This window comes from Phragmites australis, chromosome 3, assembly GCF_958298935.1.
Source record: "Phragmites australis chromosome 3, lpPhrAust1.1, whole genome shotgun sequence".
NCBI lineage: Eukaryota > Viridiplantae > Streptophyta > Magnoliopsida > Poales > Poaceae > Phragmites > Phragmites australis.
In genome coordinates this window covers 5,636,549-5,657,560 of record NC_084923.1, presented here as the reverse complement: position 1 = coordinate 5,657,560, position 21,012 = coordinate 5,636,549, and the positions used below count along the sequence as shown (strand labels likewise).

General features: G+C 44.1%; 1 protein-coding gene across 1 annotated transcript; it reads right to left on the bottom strand.

Annotated features, from left to right (window-relative positions):
• Positions 1–16,364: 16,364 nt before the first annotated feature.
• On the bottom strand, positions 16,365–18,500 carry LOC133911770 (uncharacterized). The gene is made up of 2 exons (XM_062354171.1): positions 18,029–18,500; positions 16,365–17,035 (listed from the first exon to the last, which is right to left on the bottom strand). The coding sequence occupies exons 1-2, from the start codon at positions 18,313–18,315 to the stop codon at positions 16,642–16,644; spliced, it is 681 nt and encodes a 226-aa protein (XP_062210155.1). The 5' UTR covers positions 18,316–18,500; the 3' UTR covers positions 16,365–16,641.
• Between the last annotated feature and the right edge of the window lie 2,512 nt (positions 18,501–21,012).

Genomic DNA, 21,012 nt, shown 5'->3' with positions numbered 1-21,012 from the left:
GGTCTATCCAACATCATATTCTCTAACATAAATATCCACATTATTAACTTGGTATCAATATACCTGTCATCTATGAAACGTGATCATCAATCAATACATGTGCTGATCTTATGTATCATCACAATGATATGTGATCAGGGATCGACTAAGAATAACACCATGATATAAACAAAGAGTTTCATGAACAAGTCACATACTTGCTAATCAATGTAAAAGGTAGTCATTCTTGGAATAACATATTATTCAAAAGTACACTAACATAGACGTGTGATATAATGATCTTTATGATTGGCTCTGGGGCATATCACCTTCAGAAACCCCTTGGGGCTCTCATTTTGACTTGTTAAAGCATGCATAGATTTCAAGTTAGTAGCACAAGCAACAATATCAACATTTTCACATCTAGAGCAAGCAATTTTATTTGAGACATTAGGGGAGCAATTTGCATCATTAGAGATGGTGATACTACTTTTGAGAGTTTCAACTTCCATTTAAAGAGACTTATTTGCTTTGTTCAAGCGGTCAAAACTTTGTTGAAGTGATTTGTTTGAGCTATCAAGTTTAGTATTTGAAATTTTATCTAACTCAAACAATTTAGACAAATTATCATATTTCACTTTCTCTTTAGCTAGAGCACTCTCGAGTTCAAGATTTCTCTCTTTTTCAAAGATGAGCAATTCTTCTTGTTTTTCAAGAGTGTACTCTTGCCCCTCTATTGTCTTAAGTAAATCACACGTGCTAGGCAAGGATAATTTATCTAGATGACCTAACGAGTCATCATCATTATTCCTATCATACTCACTAGATATATCAACATTAGAAAGCTTGGTTGGTTGAAATACCTTACGCCATTTTGCCATGAGACAAATAGGAGACTCGTTGTCACTTGAATCTTTGAATAGTGACTTAATTTTTGGTGAAGTGGCAAGAGCAATTGTAGCGACACCTTCTTCTTCATTGGAGTCAGTGTCGGAGGCATTTGAATCCCACTCTTGACCAAGATGAGTTTGACCCTTGTAGCTCTTTTGGTAGTGTTTGCTCTTGCCTTTCTTGTGGTACTTGTCCTTGTTGTACCTTTTCTTCTCACCTTCACCATTGTTCTTCTTGTTGGAGCAATCGGCGATGAAATGACTTGGTTCACCGCACTCATAGCATGTTCTTGTTGAGTGTCTTCCCCTTGACTTACTGAATGTCTTCTTTCTTCCACTATTTTTGTTCAAGTCACTCCTCTTGAGAAGCTTGTTGAATTTATTCACAAATAGCGTCATTTCTTCTTTTTCTTGATGGTCTTCACTTTCTTCTTCACTAGTGCTTTCTTCAACTTCCCTTCTAGCCTTCAATGCAAGATTATTTTTCTTGGAGCTTGAACTTAGATTATTGATATCACAGACTTCCTTGGAATCTTGTTGCATCAAGTTATGATCTAGAATCCTTCTAAGGATGTCATGAGGCGTTAGCTTCTCAAAGTCATCTCACTCACAAATGAGGGTCACCAAGGTGACATTTCTTAGAGTGGTTGCTCGGAGCATCCTCTTGACAATGAAATTGCTGGTCATCTCCTTGCTTTCAAGCCACTTGATCTCATTGACTAGGAGTTTAGGCAGTTGCACATATCACTTGGGGTTTCATCATCACTCATGATGAATCAATCCAATTTGCTCTTGAGAAGCTCTAGCTAGGACTCACAGACTCTTGATGTGCCTTCATGTATGTCGTGGAGTGTGTCCCGAATTTGATTTGCACTCTCAAGTGCGGTAATACGGTTGAATTCATCTCCACTCAAAATACTAAAGATAGCATTTGCAGTTGGAGCATTATTGTGTTTATTGATGTCATCTTCGGCAGTGGGATTATCTGAGTTCTGCAAAACATAGCTATTTTTCACTATGCGCCAAATAGAAGGATTGATCAATTTCAAATGCATTTTCATCTTATGCTTCCATGATGCATAATGAGTACCATCAAAACATGGTGATCTACCGGAGGAACCATGCACATATGAAGATGCTGAAGGACTAGTGGAGTAATCATATGGAGTTCTTGCATCATCACTAGAACCTACTTCCTTACCCACCATCCAATATTTGTCTAGATAATTAAGTCTAATTTAAAAAGATTAGACTCTGATACCAATTGAAGGATCGAGGTGGCGGCCTAGAGGAGAGTGAATAGGCATTTTTCTAAAAGTACCCTAAAAAGCTAAAATTCCAATTTAATGAAATTAAATACAAAATTTAAATCTACTCTAGGGCAAGTAACAAGATGCAATCCTATATAAGATATAAATACTAGTATTAACACAATGCAATTTATGAACTTGCAATTAAAGTAAAGCAAATATACGAAATTACCGAAGAACGGAGAGACGAAGATGTTGTTCTCGAAGTTTGGATCCTTGAGGGAATCCTACGTCTCTATTAAGGGGCTCGGTCATACTTGAACTGAGTCTTTTTCAATCCTTTTCCTCCCGATGTTGCACAAAGTACTCCTTGGCTTTCTTGTGGTATTTTTTTCCCTTGCGGAGGCAAAATCCAGCCTTCACAAACTTTCTCATGGCTCACCACAAATGTGTTGGTGGCTCATGAGCAACTCCTAGACGTCTAGGAGTCCTCAAACTCTAAGAGAAAAGAATGCAAATACCAAAGCTTGGAGAAAACACTTAGTGCTCAAAAATTCACTTCTGAATTCTAGCACTCAAACTCTCCTTTTCAAATTCCTCTCAAAGGTGGAACACTTTCTTGGGAGAGAAGATGGGCTTTTTGCTTTGGAGAGCTCTCAAATTCGAAAGTAGGGAGTGAGAGGGGGGAAGGGGTATATAAAGAGACTCCTTCAAAAACTAGTCGTTGGACACATTTTCAGCCCACATCGGATGTTCCGAAATCAACATCAGAACATCTGATCAGTTCAAAATGACATATTTGAACTTTAAAAAGCAACTCAGATATGGTGAAAACCACACATCAGAATATCCAATGTGAAAAATTAAATCGAGACAGAAAGGTCTGTGTTGGCTAAAACCGGATGTTCCGATTGGATCAGAATATCCAATCCAACTATTGGAACATTCGATATTGAATTTTAATTCCAAACCGAGACCTCTCAACTTGATAAAGTCGGATGTTCTGACTCACATCAGAACATCCGATATTAAAAGAAAGACCAAACAGAGAACTCTGACTTCTGAAATTTTGGAACATTCGATATGGAGATCAAAACATCCGATGTCACACAGAACAAATTTGACTCGGTAACATGATGTGAGCTTGTGTCGCTTTCTAGACATAGGTAGATCTTTTTAAGCATTAAGATAAAAACAAAACCACGGTGTAACACCCCTCTTAATAGTATGGTGGTCCCATACTCAATTTCAACAACAAAATAGTATTTAAAAGAGTAAACTGTTCGTCGTCTTCTTTCTTCAATTTTTGTGGGTTACCAATGTTGTGTTACTTCACTCGATAGGACTTTTACCTATTCGTACTCATTGAATATATTAGTCCCTTAATCATTTTTCGTCAATCATCAAAACCCACATAGGGGGCCTAGATGCACTTTCACTACCCACGATCGCCAATTGGGCCCGACCAGCGCAGCGCATGGTGACACACCTCATCGTTCTACTCATCTGCTGCATTGCCCCATGCGCCACCGCTAGAGGCATCTACCAGTAGCTACTCCTGCCATTGGGTAGCCGTGCACCGAACACACGTCGAGCCATGTGGCGCCACCTCGAGCTGTCGCCTGAGCCCGACGATGCCACAAGTCATTGATGTCCAGATTCAACATCCTGCTGCAACATAGAGCCACCGCCACCAAGCCATGTGGCATTGCCTCAGGCCGACGCCTGAGCCCAACAGAGCCACAAGTCACTGACACCTAGATCCACTGCCCTATCGCTACCCTGAGCCGCAGCCACCTTTGAGTCGACACCAGGGTTATTCTTGGGCCCATCAACGATTCTAGAGTCATGGGCGGTATCCCCACCTCTGTCGTTGTCACCTCTACCGTTGTCACCTCTGCCATCGCCACCAATGCCACCAGCTTCACCTTCATCGGTTCTATCCTCCAATTATGTCGAGGCACCGTTAGTGTTGGTGGGCTCGAAGGGTCGCTAGGAAGGATCCTCTTCCTTGCCACACCAAGCAGCTAATGACTCTTTCACTCATAGCTCAATCAGAGCATAGTCTCACTTTCAAAAGGTGGGCTCAGGGTAGATTTTACCGCTGCCTTGCACGTGACCACTAAGTAGATTCCATCCAGGATGTTTTCCATTACATCAGTTGTCAAGGCCCTGGGCATCGAAAGCAGCAGTGCTGCTTTCAGTCCACTTCTCCTCCTAGCACGCATGCTCCCTCCCCACCTTCTCGGGGATATGCGAAGTTTATGGCTACAACTCCACGGTGTGGGCGTCGCTCCTCTTCATCGATTTCACCTCGACTCTTTACTAGGAGTAGTTTGGACACCAACTCGGACCACCGCGATAGGGGATGATAGGTGTGGATGCTGTTGCCATGCCCTCAGGGCTCGACCACACTAGACCTTCAGTCTGTGAATCCACCTCTACTACAGCTGCTACGCTATGAGCTCCAACAACAATTTGCAACATGTTTGGAGGTAGAGTTGTGCCCTCTCAGGGACGAGATTTTTTTCTATCATGTTATGGCTGGTGCGTGTGGCCAACCAAATGGAGTGCGTAGGGCCACCAAATGAGGACCCCTCTGGTGTCGATATGGTTGGCCTCTTTGGTCCTTGCTCTCTGGTTCGGCGCTCTCCAACCCTATCGTTCCTTTCTTCACTTGTGGCTACGTGTACGCCTCTTGGAGAACCCTTGTCGGTGACCGTTGCGGCCCCTGATGACACTGAGTTTTTTGCCGCCAATAAGGTGGATAAGGCACCAACACCTTGACAACATGGAAGCACAAGGAGGCGCTCATGAACCATTCGTAGATGCATCAGGATCTGCCCACAGAACGATCGTTGCTTTAAGTTGACCCTCTTGTCGTCCCTTTGGACAACATTGTGGATGGTGTTGCCCATTTAGCTACCAAGGTGTGGTCAAGGTCCATGACCAACCCTAGGTTGCAACCTCAAGCTCATGACGCAAAGGTGGAAGATGGATCCACCACAACTCCTGTGGCCACGACCCCTCAAGATTGCGAGCAACACTCGATGGCTCTGTTCCTTCCTAGACTTGAGCCAGAGTCCCTGGAGTACTCCTGTGACTACTCGGGGATTGACTTTCAACAGTTAGAGGCGGCGTCCCCAATTTATGAGTAGCCTTCTGAAGCTTACCTACTCTTGTTGGCAACCGCCCCCACCTTGTTCGAGCCGGAGACCCTAGAATATAATTCGAATTGTCCTGTTGCGCCTGTTTTGGACTCTGCTAAGGCTCCTAAACACTCACATTTTGTAGGGTCAAGGACCCCCTTGCTCTCCTCCAAGACCTTCATCACTGACGGTGATGCCAGCAAGACATAGGAGGAGGTTTATGATAGGTCAATAGTCCGTCGAAATGCTCACCCTGCCTTGAAGTACCTAGCCTGTTTCGATGGATCACCTCCCCTACCGTCGGTGGTGCTCTCGCAGATCATTTCAGTCGTCGGCCTTCAAGATTATGCGGAGCTATGAGTCGTCGATATTAAGAGCCGCTCGGGAGCGGTGCTGTTGAGATTCTCCTTCTATTGGCTCTTTAGTAGCTTTGGTTGTAGCTTGTTGTGTTGTCTTTGTGGTGCTCTAGGACCAGGCTAGGTTCTTAGCGAGTTGTGTTTTGTGGTTTTTACTCGGTTTCCCCTTAATTAACCGAGTATGTTAGTCTATCGGACTTTTCTTTTTATTAATATAATTGGTAACAATTGCTAGTTCGTTAAAAGAAAAAAAGGCAGTGAAGGATTGAGAAGTGAATGTTACGTGGTGGTCTGAACAGAGCAAGAAAGGAAGGCATAGGAATCTTTGTGGTTAGATACAGTGTGATGAGGAGGCATGCCTGCCTCAAAAGAATGAGGGCTCTGCTCTGCTTCTTACACATCACATGTGGTGTGGTGGTGCTGGCTGGTCTAGGAGATGCACATTGCTTTGCTTGGGTCCTCTACTTTACCATTGCAATCTTGTGCCATGGTTGAAGATGACACAGGACAGTGTAACCATATGCCTCCTTGCTCTTCAGACTTCAGTTCATCTTCACCAAAACTCCAAAGTCTGAACCTGGTTATATGAACAGGTGTTGGTCTGGTCAAAAAGCTCATAAAAACTTGGTTTACATGCTGGAAGCAAGTACTTGCATTAGTACTGCTGTATTTTCATTACTGCTACAGCCTACAGCCTGCACCGCATTACTCCTAGCATGCAGGACCATGTAGCTAGGACGGACACTGGGAAAAAGCTTGGTTTCAGGCCAGGTCTTTTATCTCATTGCTCGTCCCAGATCCACAGCAGGTGCTGCCATGAATCTGCCTCTGCAGCTGATCCATCTCCGGGTTGTTGGGGCACATGGCATCATCACAGCTCGTGCACACGTTTGAACGATGTGAGATATTTGTGCCACAAATCCACAGCCACAATACAATTGAACAATCTCTTTATCACATTGTATCGATCATCCAATGCAATCGATGAATCGTGTCTACCGTCTACGTGGCACCGTTCGTCTCAGTGACAGCAACCGAACTGACAGATGAGGGTAACAGAGTATATCTATGGAAAAAGGCAACATATCCAACCCAGTCTTTGTGAGATCCTGACAGGTTTGCGTTTTCAGGACTCAGGGGATCGGAATCATGGTGACCTACAGGCTACAGGCTACAAGCAGGATAAGATTCTACTGTGCAATAAAATGTCAATTGAACAAAAATTCCCTACTTCTCTAATTGATATTCTGTTTTCTGAATCTCATTCTTGCAGAGGTGGAAGTTTCTTCTCAATCCTGATGAAAAGGCCACAATGGAAACTATGGTACCACATCTTCTGCATTGGATCAAAGCATTTGATACTAACCCAGTGCCTCTCACTGATGTGGTGGAGATATAGTCCTTCGTGGAGTTGTTGTTGAGTTAGCCGCTAGGTGCTCAAGGGTGAGCTAGGGTTGTATTTATCTGTGTTATATTGGTTGTAAACTCCGTGCTTCTCTCGTTAGCTAGTGTCCTCAGCTGGTTGTTTCTTTTTTTTTGTCTTTTTCCTGTCTTTGCATCTGTATATGTCACGTCCTAAATCCTTAATCACGCAATTAAGCATAATCATGATTTTTAAGTATTATGTTTAATTTTGTGTAACTAATTCGAAATACTAATGCACTTCGTTAAAAGTCAATTGGATGAGAGAGAAAATTCGGGAGGGAAAAGAATGAAATTCGCAATCAAAATGAACCATTCTCTAAAACGTGGGCCCTACATGTGGGCCAACCACCCCACCTCTCTATGGGCAGCAGCCCACTCCCTCTCCCTCTCTCCTCCCTCACTCCCCACGCCCGTGGTCGAAGACGACTCCAATCTTCTGGATTTCTCTGAGTGTTGTGTGGATAACTTTAGGCAGCCACCTGAGCATCAAGGCAAGCATCTATCATATTGCACCTTTGTCGAATTGAATAAAATCTAAATATTGATAAACTATGTTTATGTATAGGTTTGCATATATAGGGAGTCGATGTTGGGTTTTTATGGGTAGAATCTATGTTAATTGCATAATCCCTACCTTGAATTGTTCATCTATATCCTTGTAGTCTTGGTAGCGTGGTAAATGTCTAAGAGTCGGTTGAAATACTTAGTAATGCATAGGTCCTCGGTAGAAGACGAGCAATTGTTTGTCCGTTGTTCGCGAGCTTAGGGCTTACTACTTGTGCACGTATATGGTTATGTGGATGTTGGTTGGATGAGTGGTGAGTATGAGACAAGATGTGGGCGGTGTTAGAGGTGACATCTGCCTCGAAGGAAAGTCCTAGGGGCAGTTCAGGAGAGGAACCCAGGCACCGTAGACCACTTGCATCGTTTAAGGCCGATCGTTGGGGTAGTTGGCTTTACTACTTACCTTACTCACCACATGCCGATTTAATGGTAAGGCAAGCCGAATACCTTCGCAGCTGTGGCTTTGTGGGCCTGAACATCGACGGTGTGAGCGGACGAGCTTGTAAGTGGTACTAGTTTGCTCCGGGAGTAGTTCTAGTACCACCGCGCCGAGCGATGCACGATCCACACGGTTGGGGCTGGTTGGGAAATGTTGTCACGAGTACCCTCTTGTGTGCACTTTAGCGGGTAGCACAAGCCGTATAGTCATCGTATCGTGCGGGTCCAGGAGTATCCCCTGCAGGGTATATAAATAGTTCGAACTGCTACGCTCTCGGTCATGAGCATGCTATTGTTTCATTTACACCCGATCGTAGAGTTCTCGTTTGTGGGTGATGGTTGTAACAACCCAGATGGCTTAAGCATGTCGTTAAGCATCATAAACATCATTGGCATCATACTTAATTGTTTTGGTGAATTATGAACATGCATTTTCAATTAAACATAAATTATGAAAATCAATATTAATTGGTGTATTGTTAAGCAACTCACAATATTGCTATACAACATAGTGTTGGGAATAATTTTAGAAATTAGTACATGCAATATGAAGGATATAAATGAATTTTTCCAAATTTTTGGGGATTATTTTGAAGGCATAAAAATTACCACAAGTTAGAAAAGGTTGCATGTTTGGAGAATTTATTTTGAAATTAGCTCAGGCATTATGGGTCAAAACAGTTAAAATGGGTTGCACATGAATTGTAGTTTCACAAAAAAATTGTCTCATGATTTTTGGACCACGGGAAGATATTCTTTTGAATAGAAGAAGTGGAGATTATATTTTCTTTTGTTGGTCACTGTTCATCAGCCCCACCTGTCATCCCTCTCTCTACCTCTCACCTCCTCTCTCTCGCCGAGCACTGCTCGTGGGCAACGTCGATTTTATTGACTTCTGTGGCCAACCACGTCGCCAGAAAGCCGGAGCACGGCATCGAGGAGTGGCCACGGTCCTTATCTCCTCCCCTCCCTGCCCTCTGCTCACTCTCTCCTCCCTATCTCACTTGCCGTGCACACGCAAGAGCAGAGCACGCAGAGCACAGTTGAGCAGCACATCGGCCGACGGCAAAATCCGCGCCGTCGAGCTCACCTCTGCCCTGGCCAAGCCCCCAGGAGCTCAGGAGGAGCTTCACCGAAGTCTCCCTAGTCGTTTCCCCTCCGAATCCGCCGCCGGCCCATCGTGTGGGCACCTTCTTCTTCGTCTCCGATGGCCGAGTTCCGTGCCTCACTGCCGAGCCGTCGAGCCACTGGCTCTCTGGCCCAACTGACACCGTGGTGAGCTTCCCCCTCCCCCGTAGATCCTAGAGTGTGCGTCCGTTTTTCTTCGGCGCGTCACCGGCCCATGTCTCCACGGCGACCGAGCCGCCGCCACCCATGGCCGCATGCCACCAGCCTAGTTTTGGCTGGGCTGGTCGGCCGAGAGCCGCTCCATCGAGTTTGCTAGCACATGTAGAAGCTGTTGGTGCCCTCGGTTATCCGGGTTTCACCGTTGTTTCGCCGTCGGCTCGCCGAACCGCGTCGCCGTCGTGTTGTTTCCGCCGTGCGCGGCTGCTCACCGCCCACCGGACCTCGCCGTCGATGACATGTGCCACCGGCGGGTTCCCCTTGGCGCGCTGATGCTCGTGCTACCCTCGGCTGGCCGGAATCCACCGCCGTTCACCGCCGGCGAACCGCGCCAGCACTGCCCGCCATGGCCAGCCTAGGCGCGGGTCAATTTTGACCCTAGTCAACCCGCCCGGGCCTGCTGTCAGCCTGTATGGCTAGCCAATTGGGTGTGCAAAAAGTTTTGCAGTCATTTTAATATTCGGGAAATTCCAGAAAATGCGAATAGAGTATTTGTTCAACTATTTAATTGGCTGAAACTTGTAAAATGCTTGGAAAATTGTATGTAGCTCTAAAAATCATGAAACCAATTTTGTTAGGTTTATATGATCATTATCTACATGTTGAAAATATTAGGAGCTATGAAAAGTGTATTTAAATTACATGGGTTAATAAATTAGGGTATGATCTTCATTAATCCATAATTAATTTTTGGTAGCTCCAAAATTGATGAAATCGATTTGGTAAATCTTATTAATTGGTTCTCTACTCATTAAAAATGATCACCCTCATGTTAGACATGATTAAATTCCTATTTAGGGTTAAGATTTATGTTAAGCTTAATTAATCCAGGAAATGAGTAGATGCTTAACATTAACCCAAATTAAGAAATTTTTTAGGCTTTAAAACTCATGTCATGATGCATTGCATCTCCACCTTGTCATGCACTGTGGAGCATCCATCGTTGCATGTCATCCGTGCTCATTATTGCATACGTTCTTCAGTAGTGAACGAAGAACCGAAGCGTGACGCAAGTGTGATCGAGGGTGACACCGAGGCACATCACTTCTGCGAGTTCTGTTCGGGAAGTATCAGGCAAACCCAATAGCAGAAAGATAAGCATTTAAGCATACCGCACCCTTTGTTCAAATTAAAAGGAGTCTAAAATTGATAAATTACGCTTTATGTATGTTTGCATGTGTTGAGTCCAGTGTCGGGCTAATATAGGTAGAACCTATGTTGATGCATTATTGATGAATTCTTATCCTTGTAGCCTTGATGATATAGTTGGTCTCTAGCTTCAAGGTTTATTCGAAATTCTTAGCAATGCTTAGGTCCTCGGTACAAGTCGAGCGACGGTGCTGCCGTTATTCGTGAACCTAGGGCTTAATCACTGTTCATAGATACAAAGATGAGGTTGAGATGGATGGTTGAGGTGTGAGATTGAGGCGAGATGTGGGCAGTGTTAGGGGTATCTTCTGCCCAGGAGGAGTTCTCTGGGTAGTTCGGGAGAGGAACACAGATGCCATAGACTGCTTGCATCGTTTAAGGTCATCCGTCAGTACAGTTGGCTCTAGCACTTTTCGTACTCACCACATGCTGATCTAATGGTAAGGTAAGCCAATTATCATATACCGTGCCGACACTTGCCTTGCGGCTCTATGACGCGTAAGAGAAAAAGAAAAAGAGAAGCAAGGTGGCGGGGAGCCGGAGGTGTCCGGGACACGCTCGCGGTAACCCCGGTGCCATAGGGGCGTTGCAAGTGGGTGGTTTCGGGTATGAGAAATGTTGACTCGAGTACCCCCTTGTGTGTACTTTCGTGAGTAGCACAAGCTGAATGGTACTCAAGTCGTGTGGGTAAAGTTGTTTCCCCTGCAGAGTGTAAGAACAATTCAAATTGCTGCGCTCTCGATCATGAGCATACTATTATTTTTTTGTATCGATTGTAGAGTTTACGGATGTGGGATAAGGTTATGGTGTGATGGTTTTGGTTGGTGGTTTGTGGATGAGGTACTATGGTTACTATACATACATGTTCAAGTTGTGATTTACAGGGTAGAAAGGTAATTGTTTTTGAGTTAAGTATAGATGCTCACACATATGTGTCTAGGTTGCTTACCGCATATGTTTTACTTAACCTTGTAGCCTACTCTTACTAACAACTCAATGTATAATCCTTGGAGTTGAGCTATGTATTTGTGCTATATATGGATTAAGTCTTGCGAATACCTTTGTACTCATACATGCGCTTTCAGGTTTTGCTAGTGAGGGTGATGCAGTGTTTGGCTACTTCGTGCCGGCCGATGCAGGTGGTGGGCAAGAGTAGTGCATCCTACTCTAGTGAGGCGTAGCTTTTGGGTAGAGCCTAAAGGTATATGGTTCCATTCTCCTTTTGTTGTTGTTAAGTTTTTATTTTTCCGCTGCGTAGTTTTCTCTTTGGGTAAACTGTTGTAAATGGTTGCATGCTTAAGAACTTGTAATATAACTTTAATTACTCGCTCTTTTTAAGCTATGTTGTGATGTACATGTTGAAAAGGCATGTGTTCCGATCTTGGGCACAAAACACGTGCCGGGACTACCGGGATGGTATTCCGGTTAATCACTGAGGTTGTGATTATGAATAATGATCCTCCTGATGATTAATTAGAATACTGTTTGGACAGTTCCTCATAATGGTTCGGATATGTAGCTGATGGTTTAGTTATTATGGTGGTGGATGAATTGGTTCAGTTTACTTATATGTTTAAGTACGTTTGTTACATTTACGATACAGTTTTATTTATGTTCAGTTGGTTATTGCAGGGTAGAATGGCATGTTTGATTAAGTATAGGTGCTCACACATATATGTTTAGGTTGCCTACCGTATATGTTTAAATTAACCTTATGGCCTGTCCTTGCTAACAGCTCAATGCATAATCCTTGGAGTCGAAATATTATATATCCATATTATGTAAGTCTTGTGAGTACCTTCGTACTCACGGTGCTACCCTTAAGTTGATGCAGGTATTGCAGCTGCCCAGAAGAGGCTGTCTTTGGCTACTTCGTGCCTGCCGATTAGGGTGGCAGGCAAGAGTATTCATCCTACTCTAGGAGGTCGAGCTTTTAGGACGGTGCCTAAGAGCATATGGTACCGCTCTCTCTTTTGTTGTATAAGTTTCTTCCGCTGCGTAGTTGTTGTTTCCCTTTTGCTGTAAATTGTTGGTAACTGTTGCATGTTTAGAGAACTTGTAGTATAATGTTAATTACTCGCTCTTTATTAAGCTATGTTGTGATGTATGATGTTAGAAGGCATGTGTTCTGATCTTGGGCACAAAACACATGCCGGGACTACCGGAGCAGTATTCGGGTTAATCGTTGAAGTCGTGATTAAGTAAATGATCGACTTAATGATTAATTCAAATATTGTTTGGACTGTTCCTCACAGTATAAGACTTCTTTTTTGGCTTTCAATAAAAGTCGGGGAAACCCTTGTCTAAAAAAAAGATTCTACTGCGCTGGTTCAACGAATACCATCAAGTTCACCATCTTAGAAAGTGATTCCACCCTCCATTTCATAATCCATGCAAAGGCTGAGAGATGCATGCATGGAGCTAAAACAATAGCAGGTGTAAGACATCCTCCATTAAGAAGCCATATAGTCGGAACAAAATTTGATTGAATTGGAGAACTTCTAGAAAAAATAACTATACCGGAAGGTCCGATGCAGAGGAGTTGTGAATGCTGGAGTATTTTCTTGCTGGGTGTTTTTACACGCCAGATGATTCGGCGATGTGGAGATATGAATGGCGGAGCATTTTTTAGTTGAAGCTTAAAGATGGTACACGCTGGAAGATTCGACGATCGGTAGAGTATACGTCGGAGCATTTGTTGCAGAGAAGATATCAAAATCTGGTTTGGTATAGTTTAACACACATTTCTTGAGCCGACCTTGCCCACTGGAGAGATGGTCCGGCGATGAAGCAAAGCAATGCTGGAGTATTTTGCATTTAGAAAGGCGCGGGATGGCTCAGTTGAACACGTCGGAAGGTCCGGCGATAGAGCTGGTGAACACGTCGGAATATCTGATGTTCACATAGTTTTAAGTGGAGTTTCAACAACTAGTTTTTCGAATGTGTACATGCCGAAAGTTTCGATGAGTACAATTTGTCTACACCAAAGTATCCGGCGTATACAGAGAATTTAAGCTGTTGGGGCAACGGCTAGTCCGCGAGTTGAGACTATAAATACACCTCCACTCAGTCATTTGAATATGCTAGAGTCCAGAAAAGCTCATAGACACTTGAGAAGACGTAAAAGCCATCAAAGTGTTAAAAGTGATCATTCAAGATGATTAAGCACGAGAATATCGAGTGATTAGTGCTTATAGACCTAGAGAAAAGTGTTACTAGGTATTGCAACCTAGAGAGTGGATCAAGAAATGATTCAATCTTGTACTGAGAGGTACACCGGCACCTTGGAGTCTTGTTGACTCACCAGCACCTTGAGCCATGGTGGCTAAAGCATGTTGACCCTCCAACTTGTTGTGGAGCAGCTACAATAAGCATGTACAGGGACACGGAGGCCCTTGCTTTGGCAGCTAAAACTCCAAAGTGAAGACGGCGTATAAGCGACCGGAAGAGGGGGTTAGTAGTGAGATCTCATCTTGGTGGCTTGGTTGCCCATCGTGCTTGAGATCTTACCTTGATGGTTTGATAGCTCAAGAGCTGTGATCGGAAGAATCTTGGCGACCGGAAACGTATCTTTTTTGAAGCTCCAACATGGACTAGGGGTAGCTTGTATGCCATCGATACCATGTGATAAAAATCTCTTGTGCTGGGTTTATTCTCTACCTTATTTATGTTTTCGTATTTACATACATGCAATTTACCTTCCTAGAATATGTTGTAAACCTTTTTGAACGATAGAGTAGACACACTAGATAAATCTAAAATATGTTTAGATAGAAGTTGATATCTTGTGAAGTTTTTAGAGCCATTAGATTTTTAGTGTCCTATTCACCCCTCTCCCCCCTTAGAACGTCATCGTTCCTCACAGGGAGGTCAGGCATGTGTCAAGGCTAAAGAGGAATCTGATTTTGCTTAGGGAGACTGTATTGATAGAAGAGCATGGTGCTCTGTTTCAGGTGGAGGGAGCCAGAAGTTATAGGGATAGCAGAGTCTCTGGAAGGTGGTGGGTCTGAGTAAAACTCATCTGACAGCTCTTGTTGAGCAGCAAAGAGTTCAACTCAAGTCTGGTGTATATAAAGGTTTGTGCATAACGGTTTCAATGTGGCAGATTATTCTTTAAGGTGGAGTTTGTTGTATTAGAGGTATATGACAGAATCATTATAGGACTCTAGGTGGAATCTTAGTAGTATTGTTGTAACCATGTCTTTCCATAAATATGAGAGGAAGGTTGTTGTTTGTAACCATGACGGCATGACGATAGGTTCACAAGGGGACAGTGAGGCTGTCAGGAACCCCGGAAAGTGACCGGTGTTGCTAGTTAGGGAGAAGCGTCTGTAGTCATGCCCTGGAGATGTAGGCCTCTGTTGAACCTCGTTAACAAACATTGTATCTCTGATGGTGTCCACTACTACAGAACACCACATATGTAGCGTCCCATCAGTGCCGGTTCAATAGTAATCGGCATTGAAGACGTATCAGTGCCGGTTCTTAAACTCCCGCGCGCGAACAACAGCTGAGGAGATAAGAACCAGCACTGATAGTCATTCTCAATGTCGGTTCTTGGCTGGAACTAGCACCGATAGTGGCTGTAACAGTGCCGGTTCTAGACACGAACCAGCACTAATACATCAGTGTCGGTTTAGTTACGAACTGCCACTGATTATTGCTACTGTCATAGGCTCACAGCTCATCTTAAAAAATTCATAATTTTTTCACACGAAGTCAGATGGGGAAAACTTTATATGAAAGTTATAGCTCTCTATGAGATGTACAACTTTGTAGTTGAAAACTTTTTAATTTGAGGTCATTTAAATGCTCAAATAATTATAATAAAGTTGCAGCGGTGGTCAATGACAGCTCACATTAAAAAAATCATAACTTTTTCACACGAAGTCGGATGCAAAAAACTTTATATGAAAATTGTAGCTCTCGACGAGATCTACAACTTTGTACTTTATCACTTTTTTATTTGAGATTATTTAGATATCTAAATAGCTATTCAAACGTTCGGTCAGAAGATGTTAAAAGGATTTATTTTGCTACTATACTCACGAACGGACGATAGTTGAGATGGTTAGAGGGGTCATGCATGCGCACAGGCTATGAGGTCTTGAGTTTGACTCTTGGTTGCCGCATGCGAGCGAATATCACATGACTTTACGAATATTGGGCGCGATCGGTGGGTGACCTCTGGTCGCGAAAAAAATTGGAACTTTTTTTTACCAGAAAAACGTTGAATCGAGACCGACTATGAGTGTCGGTTGGAGCCACAAATCGGCACTGATAGTGATTTTCAGTGTCGATTCTATACCCGGCACTGATAGTTAGTGATTATTAGTGCCGAGTAATCAGTGTCGGTTCAAAACCCGTCACTGATGACGATTTTGAACCGGTACTGATGAGGTGGTTTGGTGTAATGATCGTCTGTGATCATATGGCTCATCTCGGTAGATCAATCCGTTATTTTCGCTAATGGCTAATTTCCCAACACTATGTTCGAGACCTAACCAGCACAACGTTAGGACGTTAAGTCTCTTTTGCTCATCTTTGGGACGTTGTCACAAATGACTAGGTTTTCACCAAAGTTGGGTCCATGTCATATGCATAACTGAGCCTAGATATGACAAGGATTTTCTACATAAAAAACACGTGAGAAGGAATATTGAACGATGGGATTTTGGATTTTCTGGTTGCATGAAACTCAACATCTATAAACAACAACCCACGACCACGAGAGGAACATAAGGAAATCATACATGCATGAAATAACGGAAGCCTTCTCTTTAATCACCTTGATTACGCTCGAGACTGAAAGTGTTCATGGAAAGGGAAAAAAACTTTATTTATTTACACGCAGATCGAACTCTCTCTATAAACAGCTTAACCAACCGACGATCGATCAAGCTAGCGCGCTGCTCATCACATGATCGAGCTGCACGTTAGCAAGTACTCCTCATGTACACGCGCGCGCAGATTAACAACTCAGCACACAGCTAGATCTCCATGCATCCATGGCACTGATGGCAGCACAAGCTGCTGTCTACATATGCACACGAACATACACCTAATACGCACACATCGAGCCCACAAGAGCTGCTGGCTAGCTAGTGATCATCACCTCTTCCAAGAGCTTGTACCTCCGGACCCTCGGCCTGCCCCGCGCGACGCCGGGCGACGGCGGATCGTCGTGGTCGGCGCGGACGCGGCTGCCAAGGTCCGACGCCGATCCACGCAGCAGGAGCCGCCGCTGCTGTTGCTTCTTGATAGGCTTGCTTAGGTTCGACGACGCGAAGTCGCCACGAGCTGCAACCTTGGGTGATCTGCCACTGCCGCCGCCGACGCCGCCGGTCGTGTCGCCCTGAGCTGCCGGCCGGACGGCCGCTTTGCCAGCGGATCTCGGCGAGTTAGAAGTAGAAGGCACACCTCCGTCCGCCCTCAGACACCAGTTGCAGGTGCCGTACGACTCCGCCTTCGGGTACCGATACGTGCAGTATCTGACACGTAATACATGATCATGAGCATGCATGCAAGCACCAATACAAGTATGTGGCGTACGTTATTGCATGCAAATTATGAGTTGGACACTTGCATTCATGAGGCATTATATTGAAGATCAAACTAAGAAGTAAGAACTGAAACTAACAGTGGTGCAGTTGGATGCGGCCGGGTGCAAGATCAGCTACACAATTCGGCTTAAATCAACGTCGATCGAATGTATACATGGGCCCTGTCTCGTTTGACAATTTTGGCGTCGATCGTGCGAAAAGTAGAAGGAATAAATTAACAGGATGGGCGACGAAGAAAAGGATCGGCCGAGAAATATGCCAAACGTGGCATCAAATGCACGGACATACACACGCGCGCGACTGATGGATTTTTGAGTTTTGATAGGGGGCGATCAGTTCATGAAATACTACAGATCCACAAAGCAGTTCTGCGGGCTCACATATTCTCGGAAAAAGTTATCATCAGTCATGAACTATATATGTTCGATCGTGGGGTGGACATTTCTAATTCAAAGCTATCTGGATGCATATGGCTTGTACGAATATATCTTAGCTGAGTGGTACAAGATAAATTCCAAATTCAACAGTTTCTTTTCCAAGAATACACATAAGAGTTAATAATCATTACGCATCTTTGATCCAAAAGAAGAAGAAACAAGAACTATATACGAATCTTTCCATTAGTAGAAGGAGAAGCTGCAAAACTAAGGAATGGTTATATGCCAAGAAAACCAAAGAATGTATGAATCTGGCCCCCAATGGAGTTCACTTAATAAACCACATAAACTAATTAAATCTCCCATGCGCAAGCTCACCGACAATAATCAGAGATCGACGGTCTTTAATTTATTCAGGTAGCGCAATCGATGCTGCTGCAAGTGCAGATCGAATTAGGGATCGATCGGCCGCGTGTACGGACGCGATAATTACTGTGCGAGAAATTAGAGGGGCTGACAATGGATGGATGCACTGTGCACGTACGTGTGCTGGGAGCGGACGGAGCAGGCGGAGCAGCGGAAGAGCTCGGGCAGGAGGCCGCGGTCGCCACACATGCAGCACACGGCGCCCGGCGGCGGCCCGCTCGCGCCGGCAACGGCGCCTGGGGACACCTTGCCGCTCCCCATGGATCGACACTGATCGATCGATCTCAGATGGCTGGGTCGAGTCGGCGCGGCATGCGACCCATCGATCGATGGGATCAAACCCAAGGCTGCTGCCGATCGATAGCTTGCAGGAGGTCGCGGCTTCTTGATTTCTCCTCCCTCCATTCCCGGATGATGACGACGACGACGATGCTTTTTGGTAAACTTGTGTGGTGTGGTGGTGTGGGGAGGCAGGAAGAGAGAAGGAATTAAAGGCGGTGGTGGTGGCTGCAGTCTTCACACATGTCAAGATCTTGCAGGAGCTAGCTGCCCTCTTTTGTCCTTCTCTTCCTGCCATGGCCGGTGGTAAAGATTTCCTTCAATTTTTATTTACAGGTTGGCTTTGTATTTTAGACCCAGAAGTTTTGTGGCTTTACACATGGACAATAGGTTGTTACAAGGTTTAGGGCCTGTTTAGAATACATTTTTTCTTTGAATCTTGTGGAAATTAAATCGTTTCCTGTAAAGGTTATATATATATATATATATATATATATATATATATATATATATATATATATATATATTAATGAGTTCTTTAGTTTACAAACAAACAAGATCCAAGTTCTAATATAGTGGTTCATTTTCCTATTTGTGAGGAGATGATTATTTCTTCTCTTAGGGTGTGTCTGGTTCTTCAGATAAAGTTTTATAAAGCTGTATCGTATAAGCAGTTCGATGAAAAGAGTAGTGTTTGATTGGTTATACATGTCTAGATGAGCTGAATTAAGTTTCTGTTTGATTGACTGAATATGAGGTTGTATGAGCGGGTGCAAAAGTTAATATTATAATTAGTTACTCATATGAAGATGATTTTATGATACTGACAAGTGGTTCCGTCTGTATGAGCAGATGCAGGCTCTGCATCCACTGATTAGGATGAAACTGTATATTTACATCTATCGGACCAGTATGGAATAATAGATATGAGCAAATAGGCATACTTCTCTTTAAAATTATACGCATTTACATAATCAAGATGTAGAAGATTTGAACAAACAAACACACTCTTATAACCCGTCACAGTGTGAATGTTCATTTAGACTATCACTTAGAAAATTTATGAAGAGTTGTTGGATTTTTCTTCATATGCTATCCATAATTAAAATGAAGACCGGCTCTCCTGATTAGCTCCAATTCATGATTACAATCGTTAAAAATTAACTAACAACCATGGCGGGCAGGTCGGCTAGGACTTAAAAAGAAACATGAATAGCGTATCTTAGAAGGACCGGTACAGAAAACACCTCATAGATAGTAGTACCATATAATAATCGCAGAACAAACAAGCATGTCCTTCTCAGTGGCAAGAACGTGAATCACAAGGCATCGAGGGGCTAACCCTTTCCTCTGATGGACTTCCTGAACCTACCATCTTGCCACTATTATCTGGGACCCAGGAAGGAACGTCCCACCTGTCAGTGAACACGCAGTACACAGCGAGGCAGTGAACTAGCCAAGTCGCCGCGTGGGTACGATGGCCGGTGAGCCCAAAAGAAACCCGGCGATGGCGCTCCGCGTAAATTGCGAGCGAACGCGGGGCCGAGTGGAGAGGGGGGGGGGGGGTGGTGGGGTGGGGGCGTTGACTCCTCTGCGTCCTGCGACCGCGACCACCAATGAGACGGGACGGGCCCACGTGGATCCGATGTGGCAGGTGCGTTGGCGCGTTCTTGCGTGTGGTTAGGACTTGGGATTACCAGGAGTAGGAGAGACGACAGGCACGTACGGGCCAGTGGTTATTAAACATAAAAATCGTATCGATTCGTGTCATCTATAGAAAATAAAATAGACGTACAACTTTTGAGTTGTCTGTAAAGCAGTGTAGGTGACATCTATTATTGAATTACATGTGAAAAATCAAGACTACAAATAAGAGGCAACACATATAATGATAAAAATAATCTATAAGAGCATTTATCATATACCATAGACTGCTTATTGATTAATAGATGATATATTTCTCTCTAATTTCTCTTTCCTTTACCCAGTGAAAAATCCTATCTGTCATCTCTTCTATATGGCTGACATCACTTAAGTTTTCGCTTCCTTTTCTTGCGTTGATGGTGATGGATGCCAGCATTCGTACGTAAGACTAACATTTCATATTCGATTACTTTTTAGTTCGAGAAGCTGGAACCTGCCAAATGGGGCCTCATTGTTTAACATGTGCTAATCCCGCTTCGAGTCTGCCGCGGCAGATGCAGCTAGAGAAACACATGTTTGCGAGGCTTTTGTCCCCAAACAAGCTGGCGTTATGAACTCAGCCGGCGGTGCGTTGCCGTGCCGACATGCCAGCCGGCAGGGGGTGGTGGGGCAACTGGCTGGCCCGGCACTCGTTCCTGAACCTCGTAGCGGCATCGGGTGCACACTTATCGCCCAAGTACTGCCCAAATCTTCTGGGATCAGACCATCAAGCAAGCAGCACATGGTTGTGTCTCGTGCCCACGTTGGCTGAAGCACAGGAGGAAGATGAACGCTTCCTCTCTTTTTGTTTGAAAGGATCAGGTCGCAAAAGAGATTAAAAAACAGAGCATGTCCTGCTGTGCTCGTGTGGCTTCTGCTCGTGTTAGCTTTTGCCGCATGATTCTAACCATCATCACTCTGGCTGCTTCTAGATTCTGTTTATTTTAGTCACTGATTGTGGCTTAAATACTTCATCCCGTACAAGAATATGCATCATTTAGACAAGACATGATGTTCAACGAGCAGCTTTCATAACCAACCTTTACATTAAAAGAAATATAATATTTTGAAAGCATAACTTATAGAAAATCCAGCGATGCTATTTTCATGCGACCGTTCTTTCGAAGTTAAGAAAGTTTG